This window comes from Zychaea mexicana, assembly GCF_025766255.1.
Source record: "Zychaea mexicana strain RSA 1403 chromosome Unknown BDB00scaffold_34, whole genome shotgun sequence".
Lineage (NCBI taxonomy): Eukaryota > Fungi > Mucoromycota > Mucoromycetes > Mucorales > Lichtheimiaceae > Zychaea > Zychaea mexicana.
The window spans coordinates 315,566-334,499 of record NW_026516697.1 but is presented as its reverse complement, the minus strand read 5'-3'; the positions used below and the strand labels follow the sequence as shown (position 1 = coordinate 334,499).

At 42.7% G+C, this 18,934-nt stretch overlaps 5 protein-coding genes across 5 annotated transcripts; 3 read left to right on the top strand and 2 right to left on the bottom strand.

The window, feature by feature from the left end:
- On the top strand, window positions 1-2,283 carry BDB00DRAFT_956738 (major facilitator superfamily domain-containing protein; the record flags this gene model as incomplete). The annotated part of the gene is made up of 9 exons (XM_053129657.1): window positions 1-216; window positions 333-374; window positions 437-530; window positions 632-780; window positions 853-988; window positions 1,076-1,474; window positions 1,577-1,966; window positions 2,027-2,084; window positions 2,145-2,283. Exons 1-9 carry the CDS (start codon window positions 154-156, stop codon window positions 2,281-2,283), a joined length of 1,470 nt encoding a protein of 489 aa, XP_052979972.1. The 5' UTR covers window positions 1-153.
- Window positions 2,284-5,932: 3,649 nt separating this feature from the next.
- On the bottom strand, window positions 5,933-7,475 carry BDB00DRAFT_822213 (Phospholipase/carboxylesterase/thioesterase). The gene is made up of 6 exons (XM_053123452.1): window positions 7,454-7,475; window positions 7,029-7,316; window positions 6,757-6,884; window positions 6,597-6,671; window positions 6,415-6,515; window positions 5,933-6,349 (listed from the first exon to the last, which is right to left on the bottom strand). Exons 2-6 carry the CDS (start codon window positions 7,187-7,189, stop codon window positions 6,116-6,118), a joined length of 699 nt encoding a protein of 232 aa, XP_052979971.1. The 5' UTR covers window positions 7,190-7,316; window positions 7,454-7,475; the 3' UTR covers window positions 5,933-6,115.
- A 1,009-nt stretch (window positions 7,476-8,484) lies between these two features.
- Window positions 8,485-10,372, bottom strand: BDB00DRAFT_363491 (uncharacterized protein). The gene is made up of 4 exons (XM_053117088.1): window positions 9,467-10,372; window positions 9,158-9,223; window positions 8,615-8,941; window positions 8,485-8,536 (listed from the first exon to the last, which is right to left on the bottom strand). Exons 1-3 carry the CDS (start codon window positions 10,247-10,249, stop codon window positions 8,618-8,620), a joined length of 1,173 nt encoding a protein of 390 aa, XP_052979970.1. The 5' UTR covers window positions 10,250-10,372; the 3' UTR covers window positions 8,485-8,536; window positions 8,615-8,617.
- Window positions 10,373-11,201: 829 nt separating this feature from the next.
- Window positions 11,202-11,764, top strand: BDB00DRAFT_787804 (Mss4-like protein; the record flags this gene model as incomplete). The annotated part of the gene is made up of 2 exons (XM_053120734.1): window positions 11,202-11,369; window positions 11,519-11,764. 2 exons carry the CDS (start codon window positions 11,202-11,204, stop codon window positions 11,762-11,764), a joined length of 414 nt encoding a protein of 137 aa, XP_052979969.1.
- A 1,426-nt stretch (window positions 11,765-13,190) lies between these two features.
- On the top strand, window positions 13,191-15,271 carry BDB00DRAFT_822192 (uncharacterized protein). Its single transcript, XM_053123451.1, has 2 exons — window positions 13,191-13,821; window positions 13,947-15,271. The coding sequence occupies exons 1-2, from the start codon at window positions 13,395-13,397 to the stop codon at window positions 15,152-15,154; spliced, it is 1,635 nt and encodes a 544-aa protein (XP_052979968.1). The 5' UTR covers window positions 13,191-13,394; the 3' UTR covers window positions 15,155-15,271.
- Window positions 15,272-18,934: the final 3,663 nt, after the last annotated feature.

Genomic DNA, 18,934 nt, shown 5'->3' with positions numbered 1-18,934 from the left:
CGGAATCAGCTGCCTTTGTTCCTATCTCCCATCATCGATGTCAGCAGGACTTTATTTTTTTTGCGCATCTCTTCCTCTTGCTCTTGCAAGTTTAATTTGTTTGAGTTGCCGTTGTTTTGCTGGTTTCTAACTATTTGGAAATAAACAATAACTATGGACTCTGAAAAGCCGTTGCCAGTCCGACAGCTTTTCCTCATCTGTGCAGTGCGATTTGCAGTAAGTGTACAATTCGTACTTTACGATTTCGAGATCTACAAAGATCGCAGGAAGCCCCGTTGTGGTATAGACGCATATATGCATAGAGTTCTCGTCTCTAACAATATTGCTTATAGGAACCTATCAGCTTTAGCATTCATGTTCCATTTATCTACTTTGTAAGTGTGTCCCCACCTTATTTGACTGTTACACACATGTCTAACAATGATGGATACGCTAGATGGTTCGTGATTTCCATGTTGGGAAGGACACGGATATTGGATATTATGTAAGCTTAATCACGTCAGCATTCGCTATCTCGCAACTTGCATCAGGTATGGATGAACGGAAAACGGAGATCGTATACGATGTAGTTTTCCTAGAGAAAAGATAAAAAGAAAATGTTGCACTGAAGCAATGCAAATGTAACTATTAGCGATGCCGATCGGAATGATCTCGGATAGAATTGGAAGACGCCCAGTCGTCCTGCTCGGTTTAGCTGTTGGTATCATTAGTAGTATATCATTTGGATTATCAAAGACGTACGCATGGGCCCTGTGCACCAAAATTTTGTCTGGATTGTTGGTACGTGCTATTGGGACCTGTAGGGATACGTTATAAGATGAATGGATAGTTTAACTGATCGAAATCAAACAGGACAACAATATTGCGGTGTTGAAGAGCATGGTATCAGAATTGAGCATGGGATATTCGGAAACACAGAGAGCACGTGCCTTTTCGATGCTCCAGGTCGTCTTTGGCCTTGGCGGTATTGTGGGTGCTAGTCTTGGAGGTAGAAAAAGACCAGTCATCAAGCTCGATGAGCTTAGTGTGAAATCATAGTATGCAGCATATTCACAACTAGGCATATATTACTTAGGCTATTTATCGGAACCAGTGCGAAAATACCCGGCCGTTTTTGGACGTGGAGGTCCTATCACAGACTTTCTAACCGAGTTCCCATACTTTCTACCATGCTTTGTTGCATCATGTATCGCGACTGTTGGTTGGATTGCCGGCTTTTTGCTTTTGGAGGAAACGCTGATTCGAAAGAAGGAATCCCTGATATCGCAGCAGGAAGACGAAGAGGGAGGCGAAGAAGAAAGACTTTTAACTGAGGAAGCAGAAAGTGGTTATCAAACATTTGGCGCAAACAATGACCAGTCTAATTTGGATCCGAAGCCATCATCGGCATCTTTCCGTGACGCGTTGACACCCGCAGTTATAGCAGTTTGTGTAACATACGGGTTAGCAGCCTACCAGAACGTCTTTTACGATGGTAATTCTTCGCACTCATAATGCGGAACTAAAATGTGGTTAAATATGTATAAATTTATGCTCATCACGCTTCTCTTTCCACCATTTTTCCCATCCTATTTAGAGCTCTTCCCGACCTGGTCCGCAACGGATCGTGATACTGGTGGTCTTGGACTGAATTCAAACGAAATCGGCACAGCGTTATCCTTTGCTGGCATGGTCACGCTGTTCGTGCAATTTTTCATGTATCACCGTCTGACCGGATGGTTGGGCACTGTCCGTTTGTTCCGCGCATCGTTGCTGCTCAGTATTTTTGTATTTGGGTTGCAGGGTTGCGTGCGATACTTGCACAGTGGTGATGATGACGGCAAATGGTTGCTCTTTGCCGGCTTGTTGCTGAGCATTGGACTCAAAACATTATGTCAAACGGTGGCAATGACAGGATCCATCATCCTTGTCAACAATGCGGCGCCTCGCATGGATGCTTTGGGAGCTATCAACGCTTTCTCACAATGTATGTATTTTCAGGGGAACTTGAAGGGAAATTTTTCGAAGTCTAAGTTATTTTTTTAAGGTTGCTCGAGTGCTATGCGCGCGCTGGGACCTGCATCATCTGGTTACATCTATTCCTCGTAAGTAATATGGATATATGATTGATCTGGAATTTCGAAGCGCTGAACATGGTTATATAGGACAATCGCGGCGGTCTGGCTCCCATTTGTTATCCGCGCCCATCTCAGCTGGATCCTTTTAGGTTGTGTCGCAGCAGTTACATTTGTCGTCAGCATGCAACTCAACCCAGCAAAGTATCTTTCCAGAAGAAAAGAGTAGATATCGTATTGCTTTTTTATTCATGTATGAAAATAATTTATACCACGTCCGTCATGGCAATATATCCAGTAATAAAGAAGCAAACATATGCAAAATGGACAATAGATAGGAAAGGCTGTCACGATGTCGAGGAAAGTACAGAGCCTAAACTACTTCTGCGCAGCTTGCGACTGCTGTGGTGCTTGGGGCTGTACATAATAGGACGGATAGTAGAACACCAACTGAGGAAGACCATAAAACACGCTTGTTGCCCGAGCTGGCGGTGGGGGAGGAACTGGGGTAGCCGGTGGAGTAGCTGGCGGCTACAATACAGCAAGTGTTAGAAACTCATACCGAGGAAATGATAAAGATTAACTTATTCATAATTACCTGGGTCTGATCTCGGAAAGTTTTGAAGCCAAATGGATCAAGAGCAAGATGATGGGGCATTTTGGATGAATTTTTAGTTTTTTGAATAGAAGCAAAGAGCTAGGACCGTGATTGAACGCCTCTTTATATACTTTTTTACAGACCTGCTGCGGTAGGCTTCTTATATCACATGCCAAATCAAAAAGTATAGAGAGTATAGATGTGGGCTTTTGGAAACCAATAGCCACCAGGAAGAATAATCATTAGGAAAAATGTGTAATCATTAAGCGCCACCATCGGTGTCATGCGCAGTACGTTAAAAGAAATGTAAATTGCTGTGCCGCCCACCTTCTTTTGAGTGGCACTAATTTGTGAATGATTGACAAGAAGCGCCACTTTGATAGAAAAGACCTTGTGATCAATATATTGGATTTTTCCTAATAGATGGCGCTTAATTTCTTTTGACCTTGTCACCCAGATATCTGAAAAGCTCCGTCCTTAGTTCTAGTGCACTAGGACAGTGCACGGTTTAGAGGGCGTGTGCATGCGGTGATGAAAAGCGTCGCTTTTTTCAACTAGCAATAGTACGAATCATTGTCACAGCAAGAAAGCAACCTGGCGTGCCGCACCTTTCTTCAACGGTTTGTTGCGTGTACGAAAGGTCCACTTCTGCTAGCTCTGGGTACATGCCTTGTGCTCCACCGGATTGATGGAGATGCCATGCATTTCAACCTGCTTGGTTTCGCGAAGGCTTTCTTGTGGTAGAGAACCTGGCATGCCGCACCCTTCTTCAACCGATTGTCGCGTGTACGAAAGGTCCACTTCTGCTAGCTCTGGGTACATGCTTTGTGCTCCCCCGGATTGATGGAGATGCCATGCAGTTCAACTTGCTTGGCTCCCGCGAAGCTCTACTAGTGGCATTATTTAACGCAAGTGTGCGGCTACTTCCATGCACAAAAAAAGGTCAGTAGTATAAGTTGCCACCGAAATTGTACTGGTGAAAGACTGTGTAGTGTTTTTCTCATCGCATCTGAAGTAACACCCTTGTCCTTACCAAAAATCATGAGGCAACATGGACCATCGTCGTACTGCTTAGGTATCAAGAAGCTGACGTAAAGTATAATTATTATTATATTGCTAGCCGAAATGTGTCGCTTTGTTTCCATCCTGAACCTCCAGTAGAAGAAGCTACCCCCGAAAAAATTGTGAAACACCTGGGTACCAATAGATAAGCATATTATTCTTTGGTTGAAGTAGCGAAGTAGCGTCCTCATCCTTTCTATATTCTTTTTGTTTGTAGTTTAGGCTCGAATATATAATTGCAGTAAAGCAGTCGATTCCGCACATGTTCATACCTGCGACCCTTGACAATCTTGTAATTTTTTAAACAATCATTGGACTTCAAACCCACCGGTGTCGTAGCCTAAAATGATGCCCACTATCACTGTCCTTTTCTTGGTATTACTTGGCATACAACAAGTTATAACTATGAGTCAACTATCGATTGCCTTTCTTGTATAATTGTAACATACTCCATTTCGTTACATGGCGCTTGGGTTGCGCTATCGATCCATGCTTTTTGTTATAATTACATGTCACTCACATCACACATATCATCATTATTATCATCTATGCAGTTGTTAGAAAACATATAAATATCCTTCCATCATTGAACAATAAAACTGTCTTTCAAGCTATATTCTATTCTTCTATCTTTTTGTTCTATTATATTTTTCTATTGGCCATGGTATGTATCCACCAAAAATATTAGGACATCAGTCACCCGCAAGACCGAAAAGAGACTTGAGCCCAGACATCTTTTTCACACCGGTGAAGAAGCAACGTTTTAGGAAGGTTTTCGAGGATGATAATATTGATACTGATAAAGCCGCTTAATAGTTGAAGCCTATATTATATCTGACTACAATCATGCATATGAGTCCCACCGTTTCATCTAACCAACTTAGTTCAATATCTATAGCCTATTTCTTTGCATCCTGAGCATCAAAAATAGCTGGTACATTCTACTCACCGATAATGATCGGATCTGCGGTACAAACTGTACAGTGCAGAAATTCCATTGACTCATTGAGAAATATATAACAGTCAGTGGATAAATCATTCATTATCGTTTTTCTCAGAATACCTCTTAGAAGAACAGAAGCTGCAGCTTTTTTTTACCACGATCAATCAAGTTACTGATTTGATTTACTTCTCGCTCCAGTGTTTTACTAGTGGGGGGGGGTGCAAAGTGATGTGCGGGTCGTGCCAAAGTGAAACTAATGAGACGCCATGGATAAACTGCGGTCAGCGTCAAGCTGAAATGGCAAATCGCGCCAAGAAATCAAGCGCCATCTATTAGGAAAAATCCATTATTATTGTTGTTGACGTGACGCATGGTTAGACACCATGTGCTTACATCATGACTATTTGCCAACCATGAAGACTCAGCTTATTGAATCGTTTATGTATTAATGAATATGACAACCTCATTGTAGTTGGCTGCCGGTAATCTATATTTGGCACTAGCATTGCTTTTTTGAACCTTGGTGCTTCAATTAAACTTTTCTACAGTATGTATTCCATCACTTCGCTTCCGATTTCTTTGTTTTAGTGGTACACCGCATGATGGAAGCGGAGCGCAACAAACATATTACATAACTCGTGACATGGCAGGTGTCTCGTCGTCTTCCAAAACTTTTACAGTATCTTAGCATTTGTCAAGAAGCCTTCATTTGCCAAACTAAGCTTAACAGCGAAATGATGCTTTTTTTTGGCACGTTTGGTTGGAATATACATCAGGTTATGTGTATGGGCCTACCTTCGACAATTGACGCACAGCTAATTTGGTCAGTCCATTATGTAAGCCATGAAAACATACATGAACCGTCCAGATCTTAGCGATCAGCGAGAATACATATATGCGTAACCACAATATAAACCGTCAGATAGAAAGACATTTAAATTAGGAAAGCTATAGACGAAATAAGGCAGACAATGTGAGCAGCACATGAGGAAAGACACATGGAATTGTTCTGCCACGAGAAAAACAAAGAATCGGAACCTTTTTTTCCCTCAAAACGACAACTACGGTATTGAAAAGAACTGCTGCAAGCTGATACATAGCGTGTTGGTAAACGGCATCACCGCGCAGAACTAGCTTACGCAAACGGAAAGAGAGCTAAAAAGACAAAAAGAAAATCTACCTTCTCCACCAAAAAAATTATGCGAACGACTAATATCTAGCAACAGTTTTAATTGTCACGACAAACGCATATAAAACTTTTGACAACACCATGAAGGCAAAAGCAGTGTATTGGCCTTTTGATCCGGTTTGTTTTCAGCAATCAGCCATCATATAAAAAAGACTCCATTTTTGCATATTACAAAAAGTTCGTTCCTGTGTGTGTAGTGTTTGATATGCCTTCTTTATATGTTGATTATCGCTGATAATACATTTTAGCCTGTATGCATTTCTTCTCTACTAGATCTTGCTTTCATGTCGAAGGGGCAACTGCTCCTTGATGAAGCTGGCGATATCCTCAATTTCTGGTAATGCGGCAGCATGGCCGAGTCCTGGATACAACTTAAACGTTGCCTGGAACCCGATTTTGTTGAGGTACTTTGCGGTTGCTTGACCGTAGCGCGGCTTTACTACCACATCCTCGTCGCCGTGGCATAACAAAAATGGAGTTTTCTTGTTTGTCTCGGTGCCAATCTAATAAACAGAGAGATTGTGTTAGAGGTCTCCTGGATGAAATGAACAGTAACCTGCCGCATTACATTTTCTATTCCTTCAATCACGCCCAGCCATCCACTACAGCCAATGACACCAGCGAGTTTGTGATGCGTCGAATATCCTGTGAGCAAAGCAATCGCACAACCTGGTAGTATGAAAACAAACATTAGTTTATTCTATAAACAACGCATGGCTGTTCCTAGTGTAGGTTCTTTTTCTGTTTTACCCTGGGAGAAGCCGCCTAGAATAATCCGATCCGAAGGGGTGCCGCTGTCAATTTCCGCTTGAATAAGCTCGTTCACTACGTGTTCGCACATAATTTTCAAAGGTCATGTGTTTTAATATTATTACTACATTCATGCAGGAACAGCAAAAAAATAAAATACCTAAATTTGAAGATTCGACCATGCCCTTTGAATCTGTCTTTTTCAAGTTGGCTGACTTGTCAAATCCAGGTACATCAAACCAGGCAGGCATAAGTGCTCCAGCATTGGCTTCAACTTTTCGTACTGGTCTGTTTTTTATTACAACAGACAGAAAAATAAATTGTTTTAAGAGAAGCGCAAATTAACACACGCACACAGAGAGAGAGGGAGAGAGGGATATGTGCGTTAAATCGTGTTAGATGTCGAGCTTCAATCGACATCTTCCTACTTACGCAGTGGGGAGAATCCACTTGATATGAGGAAAGAGAGGCGCTAATTCCTCAACGAGAAATAACCAACCCGCACCGGAATCACCCAACCCATGCAACCAGCAGACAGTGCCAGTATGTTTCTCTGAGGGCTCGATTATAATCGTTTTCAAAAAAGAAGCCATGCTGAGCGATTGGAGGGGATTGCTGAGAAAGAAGAAAAGGATTTGTAATGGGACACCCACGGAATCACTTTCTCACTATTGTTGGTCCTGGCAGAGAGCATGTGACACAGACTGAACAAGAAAAAAGGTATGTAGTAAGGCTTTCAAAATCGAATGGGGTAACAAAGATATGCGGTAGTACACATGCCCCCCTTTAGGACGCATCGTCATGCGTATCAACATTGTTGGTTTTTTTCTCATTTCATTCGCTGACAGTAATAGTAGATCGCTTAAACTTAACGATGGTTACGTCCAATATAAAGTACTCGTACCGCTAGTATCAAGATAAAATGTTTGCACTGATATAGAACGAGTACGTATGATTTAATAATTATATTGCGGGATGGAAACTTTATATTACAAATTTCAATGTTCTTTTATTTATAGGTTTCTGTAAATGATTTGAGGCCTACTCCAGGCGTAGCAACGCTGCATATCGTTTTCATAAAGTGAATAGATCTATTCCTGCTTATTGCGCTTGCTTCGTATAACTCTACATTTGTTAAGATGCTCATCAATCACACAACTTGTACTGTTAGCACAATATCGGCATCGTAAACAGTATATTGTTCTTTGCAGCTGTGTTTTTACACATCGATGATGAAGGCCAGACGACTGTAAGCTACTGTAATGTTTGAAATCTGAACCATGTGTAAATTGTGTTTAACAAATCTGGTCTGAATATTTACTAGCACTTGATGCTGGCGGTACTGATGGCAGGAACTATATGTACTTATATGTGTCATGTGCGTTTCTTCTCTTAGCAATAGTTATATATAGGTATAGACTACATACGGAGGGGCTGCTCTTACCATACGTAAATATAAGTAAAGAATAAACTCTTTCCTTTGATAAACAATTGCTGCCATTGATTACAACACATCCAATCAGACAAGTTTCTCGTTAAGTCGCGAAGCTTTATCAAGATACTTGTCGCAAATAACTGACACCGTCTGACTCCTGTTTGCGCCCTTGTTACAGTAGCTGCGTAGATAGAATGTAATGGTCAGATGCTCAAGTTGGCAATGCTTACGATATTTGACATACAACAGACATAGTAAATGTGAGCATGCATGATTTCTCCGTACATGTAGAAAACCCCCCTTTTAATAACGCTTTGCCGGAAATATATATGCGGCCTGCATCAAAATTGACAACATTTGTTCTAGTTATTTTGATTCCTTCCACAAGCTATTGCTAAACATCGTCATAGAAGCACACTACTTTTCTAACGATACATTAGAGCATAGCTTATTGGTATCAGTCCAAGTACCGCCCATTAAGTCCAGCAAATGATAAGTGTGTTCGCTTTGCAATGTAGTATTATTTATATATTTGATTTTTGATGATATTACAAATCCAATATGTATAAGGTATCAGTTTTACTTTTTACATGATAGTGCACTTGCTCTTGGGGGCTTCTTCGGCGGGTTGCTGTTGTGGCTGTTCTGCTTGCTGTTGTGTCTCAGGTGCAACTGCTTTTTCTTGAGCTGGTGCCTCCTGTGCTGGTGCTTGTGGGTTTACTTCACTAGCAGCAAGTGGGACAGGCATGGCTGGTTCAGGTCGTTGAACAGATTGCTGTGCTGCTGCTTCATCAGCTGCTTTTTGTTGTGCGGCTTGTGCTTCTGATGCTTTTCGTGCTGCTTCTTCTTCAGCAGCCTTTCGTGCTGCTTCTTCCTCGGCAGCCTTTCGTGCGGTATCTTCCTCAGCGGCCTTACGTGCAGCTTCCTCCTCAGCAGCCTTGCGAGCGGCCTCTTCCTCAGCGGCCTTACGTGCAGCTTCTTCCTCAGCGGCCTTACGAGCAGCTTCTTCCTCAGCGGCCTTACGTGCAGCTTCCTCCTCAGCAGCCTTGCGAGCGGCCTCTTCCTCAGCAGCCTTACGTGCAGCTTCCTCCTCAGCAGCCTTGCGAGCGGCCTCTTCCTCAGCGGCCTTACGTGCAGCTTCCTCCTCAGCAGCCTTACGTGCAGCTTCCTCCTCAGCAGTCTTGCGAGCGGCCTCTTCCTCAGCAGCCTTGCGAGCAGCCTCTTCCTCAGCGGCCTTACGTGCAGCTTCCTCCTCAGCAGCCTTGCGAGCGGCCTCTTCCTCAGCGGCCTTGCGAGCGGCCTCTTCCTCAGCGGCCTTACGTGCAGCTTCCTCCTCAGCGGCCTGGCGAGCGGCTTCTTCTTCAGCAGCCTTACGAGCAGCCTCTTCCTCGGCGGCCTTACGTGCAGCTTCCTCCTCAGCAGCCTGGCGAGCGGCCTCTTCCTCAGCAGTCTTGCGAACGGCTTCTTCCTCAGCGGCCTTACGTGCAGCTTCCTCCTCGGCAGCCTTGCGAGCGGCTTCTTCTTCAGCAAGTCGTTGTTCTTCTGCCAATTTCTCCTCTTCACGACGCTTCTCTTCAGCCAAACGCTCTTCTTCCAAGCGCTTTTCTTCGGCAATTCGTTGTTCCTCAGCGAGACGCTCCTCCTCTAAACGCTTCTCTTCAGCCAATCGCTGCTGCTCCTCCTCCTCCTCCTCGGCGGCCTTGCGTGCGGCTTCTTCTTCTTCTTCGGCGATTCTCTTGGCTTCGGCGTCAGCTTCGGCGTCAGCTTCAGCCTTGGCCTTGACGACGGTATCGACAATAGCATGAATATCAATGACAGCGGAACCGACGGCGGTCGTGATGGCAGCGTCAACGGCTTCGGTCTTTTCGAACTGCGGCGGTTCTACCTCAACCTTCTTCTGTTCCTCAGCAGCAGGCTTGGGTTCTTCTTCTTGTTGCTCGGGCTGCTGGGGTTGTTCGGTTTCGACATTAGCCTCGCGCTCTTGCTTCAGCTTTTCCAAAAGTGCCGATGTGTCAATGGCGCCGGAACTAACGACGGTGTCGATAGCAGCCTGAATGGTAGGATCGACTGCTGCTGACACGTGAACGTCCTCAGCCACCGACGCGACAGCAGCAGCAGCAGCAGCAGGAGCATCCGCAGTCGCAGTTTCGGAAACGTCAACAAGAGGGTCCTGCTGCTGTTGCTCGGTCACGTTGACGGGAGTATCTTCTGACGACATGGTAGTAGGTGGAATGTGTTGTTGTTGTTTTTTGTTATCGGGAGGGCTTCTCGAGTAATATATGAGAATGCGAGAAAAGAAAGAAATGAATCAGAAAGAGACGGAAGACGAAAGAAAATCCAAAAAAAAATGCAATAAAAATAGCCGGAATGGGGTATCCCAGACCCGCCTATACTTGTTATGAGTAAACAAGAAGTCGGAGGCCCAAGTTCCCCTCTCGCTCTTTCTCTGATCGATTCTTGAGTTGATGTCATTGGGTCTGAGACACACACACTCAGCAGAAAAAGAAGGAGGGCGAGGGACCTGGACCCCCCAACAACAACAAAGACACAGCGAACAAGTCTTCTTCATTGTACACTTCTTGGACACCTTATCTTTTGTTGGTCATGTTGGGGCCTGGGAATTTATGGTCATTCCTCGGGATATTGACACCATCTGACTCGTTCTTGCATTTTCAGCATTATTTCTGATAGAATGCGGTCAGACGAGGATGTGTGTGGGTGGGAACGACGACGACGACGACGACGATATGATTGATCACTGATGCTCTTGCTATCATCTGCTGCCAAGTGCTGTTGCTGCCGCCAGTCCCTTCAGCACTGGCCCCCTGAATGTTTAATATATGCGACTTTGCAGAACAGGGACAAGGAAGGCTTGTCCCACGGTATCATCCCGACATTTTAATATTGCTCAATTCGGGCACATTGACCGCCGTTGTCAACGCCATAGTAATCTGCTAGTAACCCTGGAAACAGGCAGGGTACACATCTGGGAGAGTTCCCCTTCTCTTCTCTTTCCAACTTGTTTATCGCGAAAAACAAAAGGGAAAAGTAACCCGCTTGACGCGTCTGGCAGAAGGGCCCTAAAAATTAATACCCGGAGTGATGTGGACACGCAAAGTCAAGTCCCGCAGCGTCCTTGTTTCTATTTTTACTGCACATTAGCTTTCGTTATGGCGTCTGATCCGATCGCGTTTCATTCACTTGAGGATCCTCTCGAGAAAATCGTTGAGCCCGATACAAGCAGAAATGCTGCCGACATTCTGTGCCCTCTTGACAAGTGCAAATGTCTTGTCATCAAGAAAGGTGCTGCCGTGCTTGTTGAACGCGACGGAGCCAAGGTACATATATACATATATAACCCGTATACAAGAAGGCTCTCTATCCATGTTATCCGTTTTGAAACGAACTATAGCAAAACCAAAAACTAACAACAACATTGTCATTGGCATTTCTGTCTTTTTCTTTTTTTCTTGACTCTGCAATATAGCTAGAATTACCGGAATCCGTGCTCGGAAGCAACCTTTCCGAGCAACTGCAAGGTTCAGCAGAAACGCAGTTCTGGCGCCTGGGTAACATGATGGACTTTGAGAACGTTGGGTTTTCTAAAACCGTTGACGCTGTAAAGTATTTGTCGTGTGCCGATTGCGATGTTGGTCCCATTGGCTACCATGATACAAAGGAGTCCCCTAGCGAGTTTCTGATAAGCATTCGTCGGGCTCGCTATCGATTTTGATCTTCATTTGCTGGATTGAAAAAATGTATGTGTTGTAACAGGTAAACCAAAAAAATAATAATCGGGGATGGTAGTGTCATACGAGTTTTTTTTTCTTTTTTGGAACACACACGACTGATACCAGAATTGTGTAGCTTTATTCTTGTTATACCTTTTCGCGTTACCGTAATACGCGGACCTTGTAGAAAATAAGAGTTGTATGTATTAAAGGTTCCTTCTATCATGTTGGAGAGAAAAACAAATAAAACGATAAGCGTATGAGAATCTCGATTACTTGCGAAACATGATGATCGAGACACTACTGTTACTACTAAATTATATCATTCTTGTCGAACTTCCTGGGAGTACAAGTCACACGCGTGAGCAAAGTTGCGGCACTGTGCAGCAAAACATCGGTACTCTTCATAAAAAACGAGGCACCATGCGTAAAAAAAGGGTTCAAAACATCATCTAAAAATAGATTAAAGCAGGCCACTAAACAGTAGTGGAATTAAATCAAATCCTGCAACTGGCATTGTATAGATATTCTTCTGTAGCATGATGCGATCTCAAATCAAAGAGTATTATAATGGCAGGGTGCCATATCGTAGTTTTATGGTTTTGTCTATCTACCACTAGCCCCACACGACACTTTCATAACTCTCGGCCAAACAATAAACCTTCTAATATGTAAGACGATAACAGCCTACAAACAAAAAAAAAAGATGTTTGTTATACAGGCTGCACCAGCAGCGGCGTAGTACGCTCCATAATATAATATTTACTACTACTTACAGCGAGATCCATAACAGCAACAAAGTCATTTCGAAACACAAATGTACTACCATTGAAGGTACTGTATCTGCAAAAGTCACCGACATTGTCATCGTATTTATATGTTACAGTACTACTGACGACAGATGATTCTTAGCGCTAAACGGAAATAAAGAACTTTTCTTTAAGCGTAAGCAGCGTCGACTCTTATTTGCTGTTGATTACTCGCACATGGCGCTGGTTTGCGCATACTCGTGATCATTCAATTAAGCAATGCTACATATACAGAATATGCATTTACTTAAAGACACAAGTTTTAAACCGGCTTATCAGTTACACAGAATCGTTTTTGCGTCTTTGTTGTAGTAGTCGAGCCTTACATATTATCATGTTCATGTGTGCATGCATAATGTTGTTGCTTGCGTTCATTATTGTATGCTCAGAGCTCATAGTTATTTTTTATCAATATCATATCGTTATCATCTTCACCGTAGGAAACTGTGGAATGTCCAACAGAGTACTCAGTATATAGTCGTCAGTAGGTCTTTTTATAGCACTTTTGTACTCGCAAGTAGTCCTTTGATACAATGACGATTTAGCAAAAGTTAATCTTATAAGCTTAGTACGCGAACGTCGCGTAGATAGCATGCTCTTCTTTTTCTAATGAATGAGGGGCTAATATTCGAATTTGAAAATGTTCACCTCTGACAACATATAAGCAGTTACTGGTATATATACACAGTGGGATTCCCTTCTCTTCTCTTGGATCATCCCCTTTGCTTCTACTAGACTACCATAAAACCCCTTCTCAATCGAAATTGAAAAGATCAACTTGAAAAACACTGACGTACAACAAGCGTCATCATCAGCTACTACTATGATAAATCATAGAAGATTATCACAGCGAACTGCCGGCGGCATCACCCTCACCTACCATTACTTGAGATGCCGTAGCATGATTTTATTAGTACCCAATCTCAACGCCATGCCTATAGAGATTCTCCATAAGATATTTTCCCACCTCACCTTCCGAGACTGCATTCGCTGTACAGGCGTCAGCAAAAGAATTAGACAAATCATCCTAAAGTGGCCTCGACTAGTACATACTCTATCCAACGAACGCTGTAGACATAATCTAAGCCAAGTAATGATACCGTATTTGCAGCACGTGAATGGTCTGGGAGTTCATGCGATAGAACTGACTGCCGACCGTATCACAAGTGACCTGCCTCTGAGGGCAAATCAGGAGCTGATTCAGTTTATGGACATGCTAGAATATTGGCAGTGTTACGCTATCAAGCAAGGTATGCTGCCGTATTTATTTGATACTATACAACCGTTATAGATATGGGTTGCTAACTTTGATAGCTTTATCGTCGTCTTCATCATGCTGCAATATTCATCACCGGCTGTTTCTCATTATACCCAGCGACAATACGGCTATACTGCTTCTCAGAACAATGGCTCAACAAGTTAATTAACCTTGCGTCCATCTCTCTGACCTCTTTGGATTTGTGGACAGCGATTGATCAGCAACATATGGAGAGCGCCATAACCATGCTTCTAGCTTATTTTCGTAACCTGAACTATTTGCACTTTGCATCCAGCAAATTTTATGTTCAAGGAAGTGTAAGCTATCATCAACTAATAGCCGGCAATAGTGAAGCTTCTACTACTGCTACTACTACGTCGTCGTCGTCAAACGAAGTTGACTTACTGCAACACTGGCGCCAAGAAATGCAACTACAATCCTACGTATCGACACCAATACAGCATTTCAATCTTGGCACGTTCCAGCTCACCTGCGACAGTGCTTTTGTCAATGGCCAGACAGTAACTATTTTTCAGCGTATCCCGAACCTTCGACACTTGATGCTAAGCGACTACTTTCTTGAGCAAGACAGTATCCGAACCGTCTTCAGCCAACTTTTCCAGTACTGTCCTCACCTGGAGTCGATCATATACGTTAGCAGGGACAGCTCACGACCACCTTTTCTCAGTTACGATATTCACGGAAGCAGTGTAATAACAAGCACTTTTGTTGTACAAGTGGACATCAATGATACCTATGGTTGCACTACCAAAAATACTGGTGACAGCACAGCAACACATTCAGTAGCAGCAGCGAAAACAACTGCACGTGAATTGACGATAAGTGGATATGCCGATGACCAAAACGCGCACTGGTTCACTGGAGCTATGCTACGACTGTTCTACAATAACTTTACCAGCATTGATTGGGGGTATCCTTTCTGTAATAGCGAACATCAGACCAACTTTTGCAACATTGACTGCTTCGCGGCTTTGGAACGTCTCGTCGTAGAGTGTATCCATAGCGTAAACCAGAACCACCATGGACAGTTCCACCCTCAGCAGTTGTACGAACCGTATGACCATGGTTGCAGCACAAATTTGCGCTATTTCCTGTGCAAGTGTCCGAATTTGCGAGAAGTCAGGTTGACGACTATGACTTTGGACCGGGAGTCTATAGCAACTTTACAAAGCCTGCCAAAGCTGGAGTCCATCACGTTTGAAAATTGTAAATCGGTTTACGAGAATGATATACAAGGGATCATCCGCCGCGAAAAATGGAACTCTCATGTGAAAGTCAAGATTGTCAAAACTAATTGTTTTTGAGTTTTGAGTCATCATCAGCGTCAAAATGTATACAGTACCATAATCAACTTGTTTACGACCTACTCGCCATAAATTACATTATACATCGCCGTTAAACCCCTTTCTCCTCATCTGTAGCTCATCTATATAGAAAATAATAAATTGTATATGCTTTATAGATATACGATATGTATTCGATGTTTGTTGTAAATGATATTCCCTTTCCAGCTCATGGTGCGCGGCAATAACAGTGATTCGAAACAGACATGATCTTCACCGTTTCGGCAACCTCTTTTAGCAATTCATCACTGATATGTATGCAATGATGGAATCCAATCGTTTGAGCTTCATTCGACATAACCGAGACCGTTTGCGTTCCGACCTTTACCGCAATATGGCAGACGCTATGCATCTCAAAGACAATGATATGATTAATGTTGGACGGTGCGTTACTGTATTTTACCATCGTCTTTCATTGGCTCCCCTTGGTAATATACATCAGCTGCACCAAGACGCAATGTGCGTTGTTCGTTGTTTTGGAAAACCAGATAGATTCGTCACCTTTACTTGCTAGAATCCTCCACAAGATGGCTCTTACGTACAAATGGGGCTACAAGCACCAGTACTACAAGAAAACCAACGTAAATTTCCATAACAACAGCATCTTTTATGATTTATTATGAGACTGAAGCGTTATCCAGTACAGTATTAGACTTAAAATAACATGTAACACCTGTTTTTATAGCTGGACATCACGGACAGCAGCAGTGAGGAATAGAAGGAGGACCACGGCTCAAAGTAGATACCTGTTGGTAAACTAAAGTTACCATTCTACTACTGTTGGTCAATCCTCTACTGTATTTCCTTTATTTTTCCAATAGAAGTGACCGTGTTAGCCAAAGAAGACGCAACAACTAGTGTTCTCTCTCTTTCTCTTCTCTCTTTGCTCGTCTTCAATGCTACTATGTACAATATTATCATATATGGAAGTTTATTATATATTATGCTTTGCGATGATGATGGGACCTCGCTTTTTCGCTGTGTTAAATACGAAATATACATCCACGATAATACTGTTGACCAGGGCGGCGTTTTTTTTTTGCGTTGTTAAGCTTTAATTCACTGTATTTTCATCGGTTTGTGAGCCTTTAATGATATCTTTATACTCACCTCTACAAATGTAATTTTTCAAGCTTAATCAAAGGATGACATTAGAGATTATCCCAGTTTTGAATTCAAACCCTCATTTTCCCGCAATGATACAGTAGGTACAACTGTTGTCCGGAAATCAAGGAGGGAAAAACAAACTGGTACAGGAATGTACGTGAGATCTTTACGGTAGAAGTCCTATGTTTAAGAGAAAGTGAAAGAGCATATTATTCTGGATACTGCCAACTGTTTATGACTACTGTAAAGAGATGGTTATGTAAAGTTTGGCGTCCTGATCTCATGGAGACGACGGGCATCAATAGGTATATTTCAGCGTTAGTGGTGCCGCTCAATGATGCATTTATAGTCAAAGACATCGCCCAGCTTTCTATATCACATACACTTTTTCGACGTCAAAAGTTTCTACGAAACGTGAATAATCCATATCGTTGAAAGCACAATCAACAGCGCCTACTCGACATTGTCAATCAAAAGAAGGATCAAAGATCTAGCCATGTATCACTGCGAACGGCAACGCCAGCGACAGCGACAACGCTGTTGTTTACTGAAAAGCTTTGGGAGATTATGACACCGAACCTTTTCATCTTAGGAGTGATACTGTAGTGAAGCTCGCGACATAACTTCAAATTTATTGTTTACTCCTTCAACCCGCAAGGCTTGAGTAACTGCAATTAGAGACGGCGAGAGCTCTTCAAAGACGATCTCTACTGTTAAAGCAGGGTGATATATTGCATGGTTGAAAAGACGTCATTACCTGCCTATATGAGAAAGAGAAAAGGACCTTTTGTACAAAGTAGAAATGGCGATCATAGCAATAAATCGGCTGTGGCAAAAGCGATTGTACAAGTTGTGTGTGGCAACTCTAGCTCAAAGTTAAACACGTAATACTCGTTCTCAAAGACTTTTCATCAAGAGCTCTTATTTGACTTTGAAGCTGTTATATGTCGATTATGCGCCGAATCAGAACACTTCCCGGTGAGTATCTTGAAACTTGACTCCAAAGTCAAATGTACTGTAGCGACAGCAGCAACAACGACAACGCGGTGTATTGAAACAAGCACTGCAGTTTTAAATAAACTCGAAGATCGGCAGTAGAAAAGAAATTTAGATCTGTTCATGCAAAAAGGTTCAAAAAAACCTTCGTGTAAACGTGTATGTTATCCAAGCGATCGTAATGATAAACCGTTTTGCGTAAACACATTATCTATCTGCTACTTTATATATGTTATCGATTGTATTAATGGTCGCACATTAGAAAGGTGGTACCCGGCGGCTGCGGCCAATATCATTTTCAGGCCAAACAAAGGATTACGGCGAGTGCCGACTTAAACCGATCAAAACGCGCAAATCAGCATTTGTAAAGTCGAATTTTTCTATAATCTTATATATACTTTTTGCTAGTAAATCAAGGCAGCCTGCGCATCATCAGAGACGCTTTCGACCAACAACACGAGAATAGAAATGTCTATTTTGGTAACTTCAGTACGACCACACTGGGTTTTTTAGAAAGGCCAGAAGATACACAGATATTATAGCATACCATCTCATCTACATATTGTGCGTATAGTCCTAGGATACGCGATAAGAAGTATATTAGCCCAAAAGTAGAAAGAAAAAGGTGAGTGAGTCCTGCACATTTCACTGATTTGGCTGCTTATAATAATAATGGCATGCAATCATTGGATCATTCTAGGATCTGTTAGTACAAGCATCACATAGTTGTCATTGCATTCAAGGTATGATACATCTTATGAACAAAGACGACGACGATGCATGACATCATGTTCGACTTTTGGCGGAGATTTAGAGTAAATCAAAAATAGTTCGTCGGACGATCAAAATTCTTTAGCACTCGGGCAATGTCCACCACTTGGCACTTTGTTACACATATACGCATGTTGGCGAGAACATAGTGTGCTATGTAGAAGGAAAGAGGGAGCTATGATTACAGCATCGTGCTACAAAAGATGCGTGCAAGTGAGCATGTTATATGGCTCGAACAACAAAAGGTTGAAACTCGTCCCATATGAACATCAAAAATGGACCAGACTTGTGATCTTCTTATAGTAAACACCGGAAAGCCCTCAAAATTCAGCCCAATTTTTGGTGTTTGACGACCTCCTTTCAGAACGTCAGAAGTGTGGGGGAGAGTTTTCCCCACATTTACATTGTTCCTTCTTCAATACTTGAAATGTGTCCGTTTACAAGTTAAAATGTGTTTAATAGGCAGCAAAGATGTATTCCCCAAAGAGTTGACTGTTTTGAAAGAGTATGAGTGTGGGAGCTGCAAAAGGGAGTGTGTTTAGCATGGTACTATGTCAACAAAAACAATGAAGAGAGAGACAGTGGGGTGTGTTCTATTTACGGTAACAATGCGGCTAGTGTACACTCGATACCTGATCTTTTCTTCGTTCTTCTTCTTCGCTGCTTGTTCCTGACTGATGCGATCTACTTTAAGATGTAATTCACAGCATGGGGGATACAAATGCGCCTCAGTAGGTGGTTGCCATGAGAACCGCCAATACTCTAATGCTGGATGGCACACAGAAGCAAAGCAAAGGAGGGCAATAGTAGTACACGGCGAATTTTTTGATGATCCTCACGTGCAAAACCAGTTCTAGACGGGGGTTA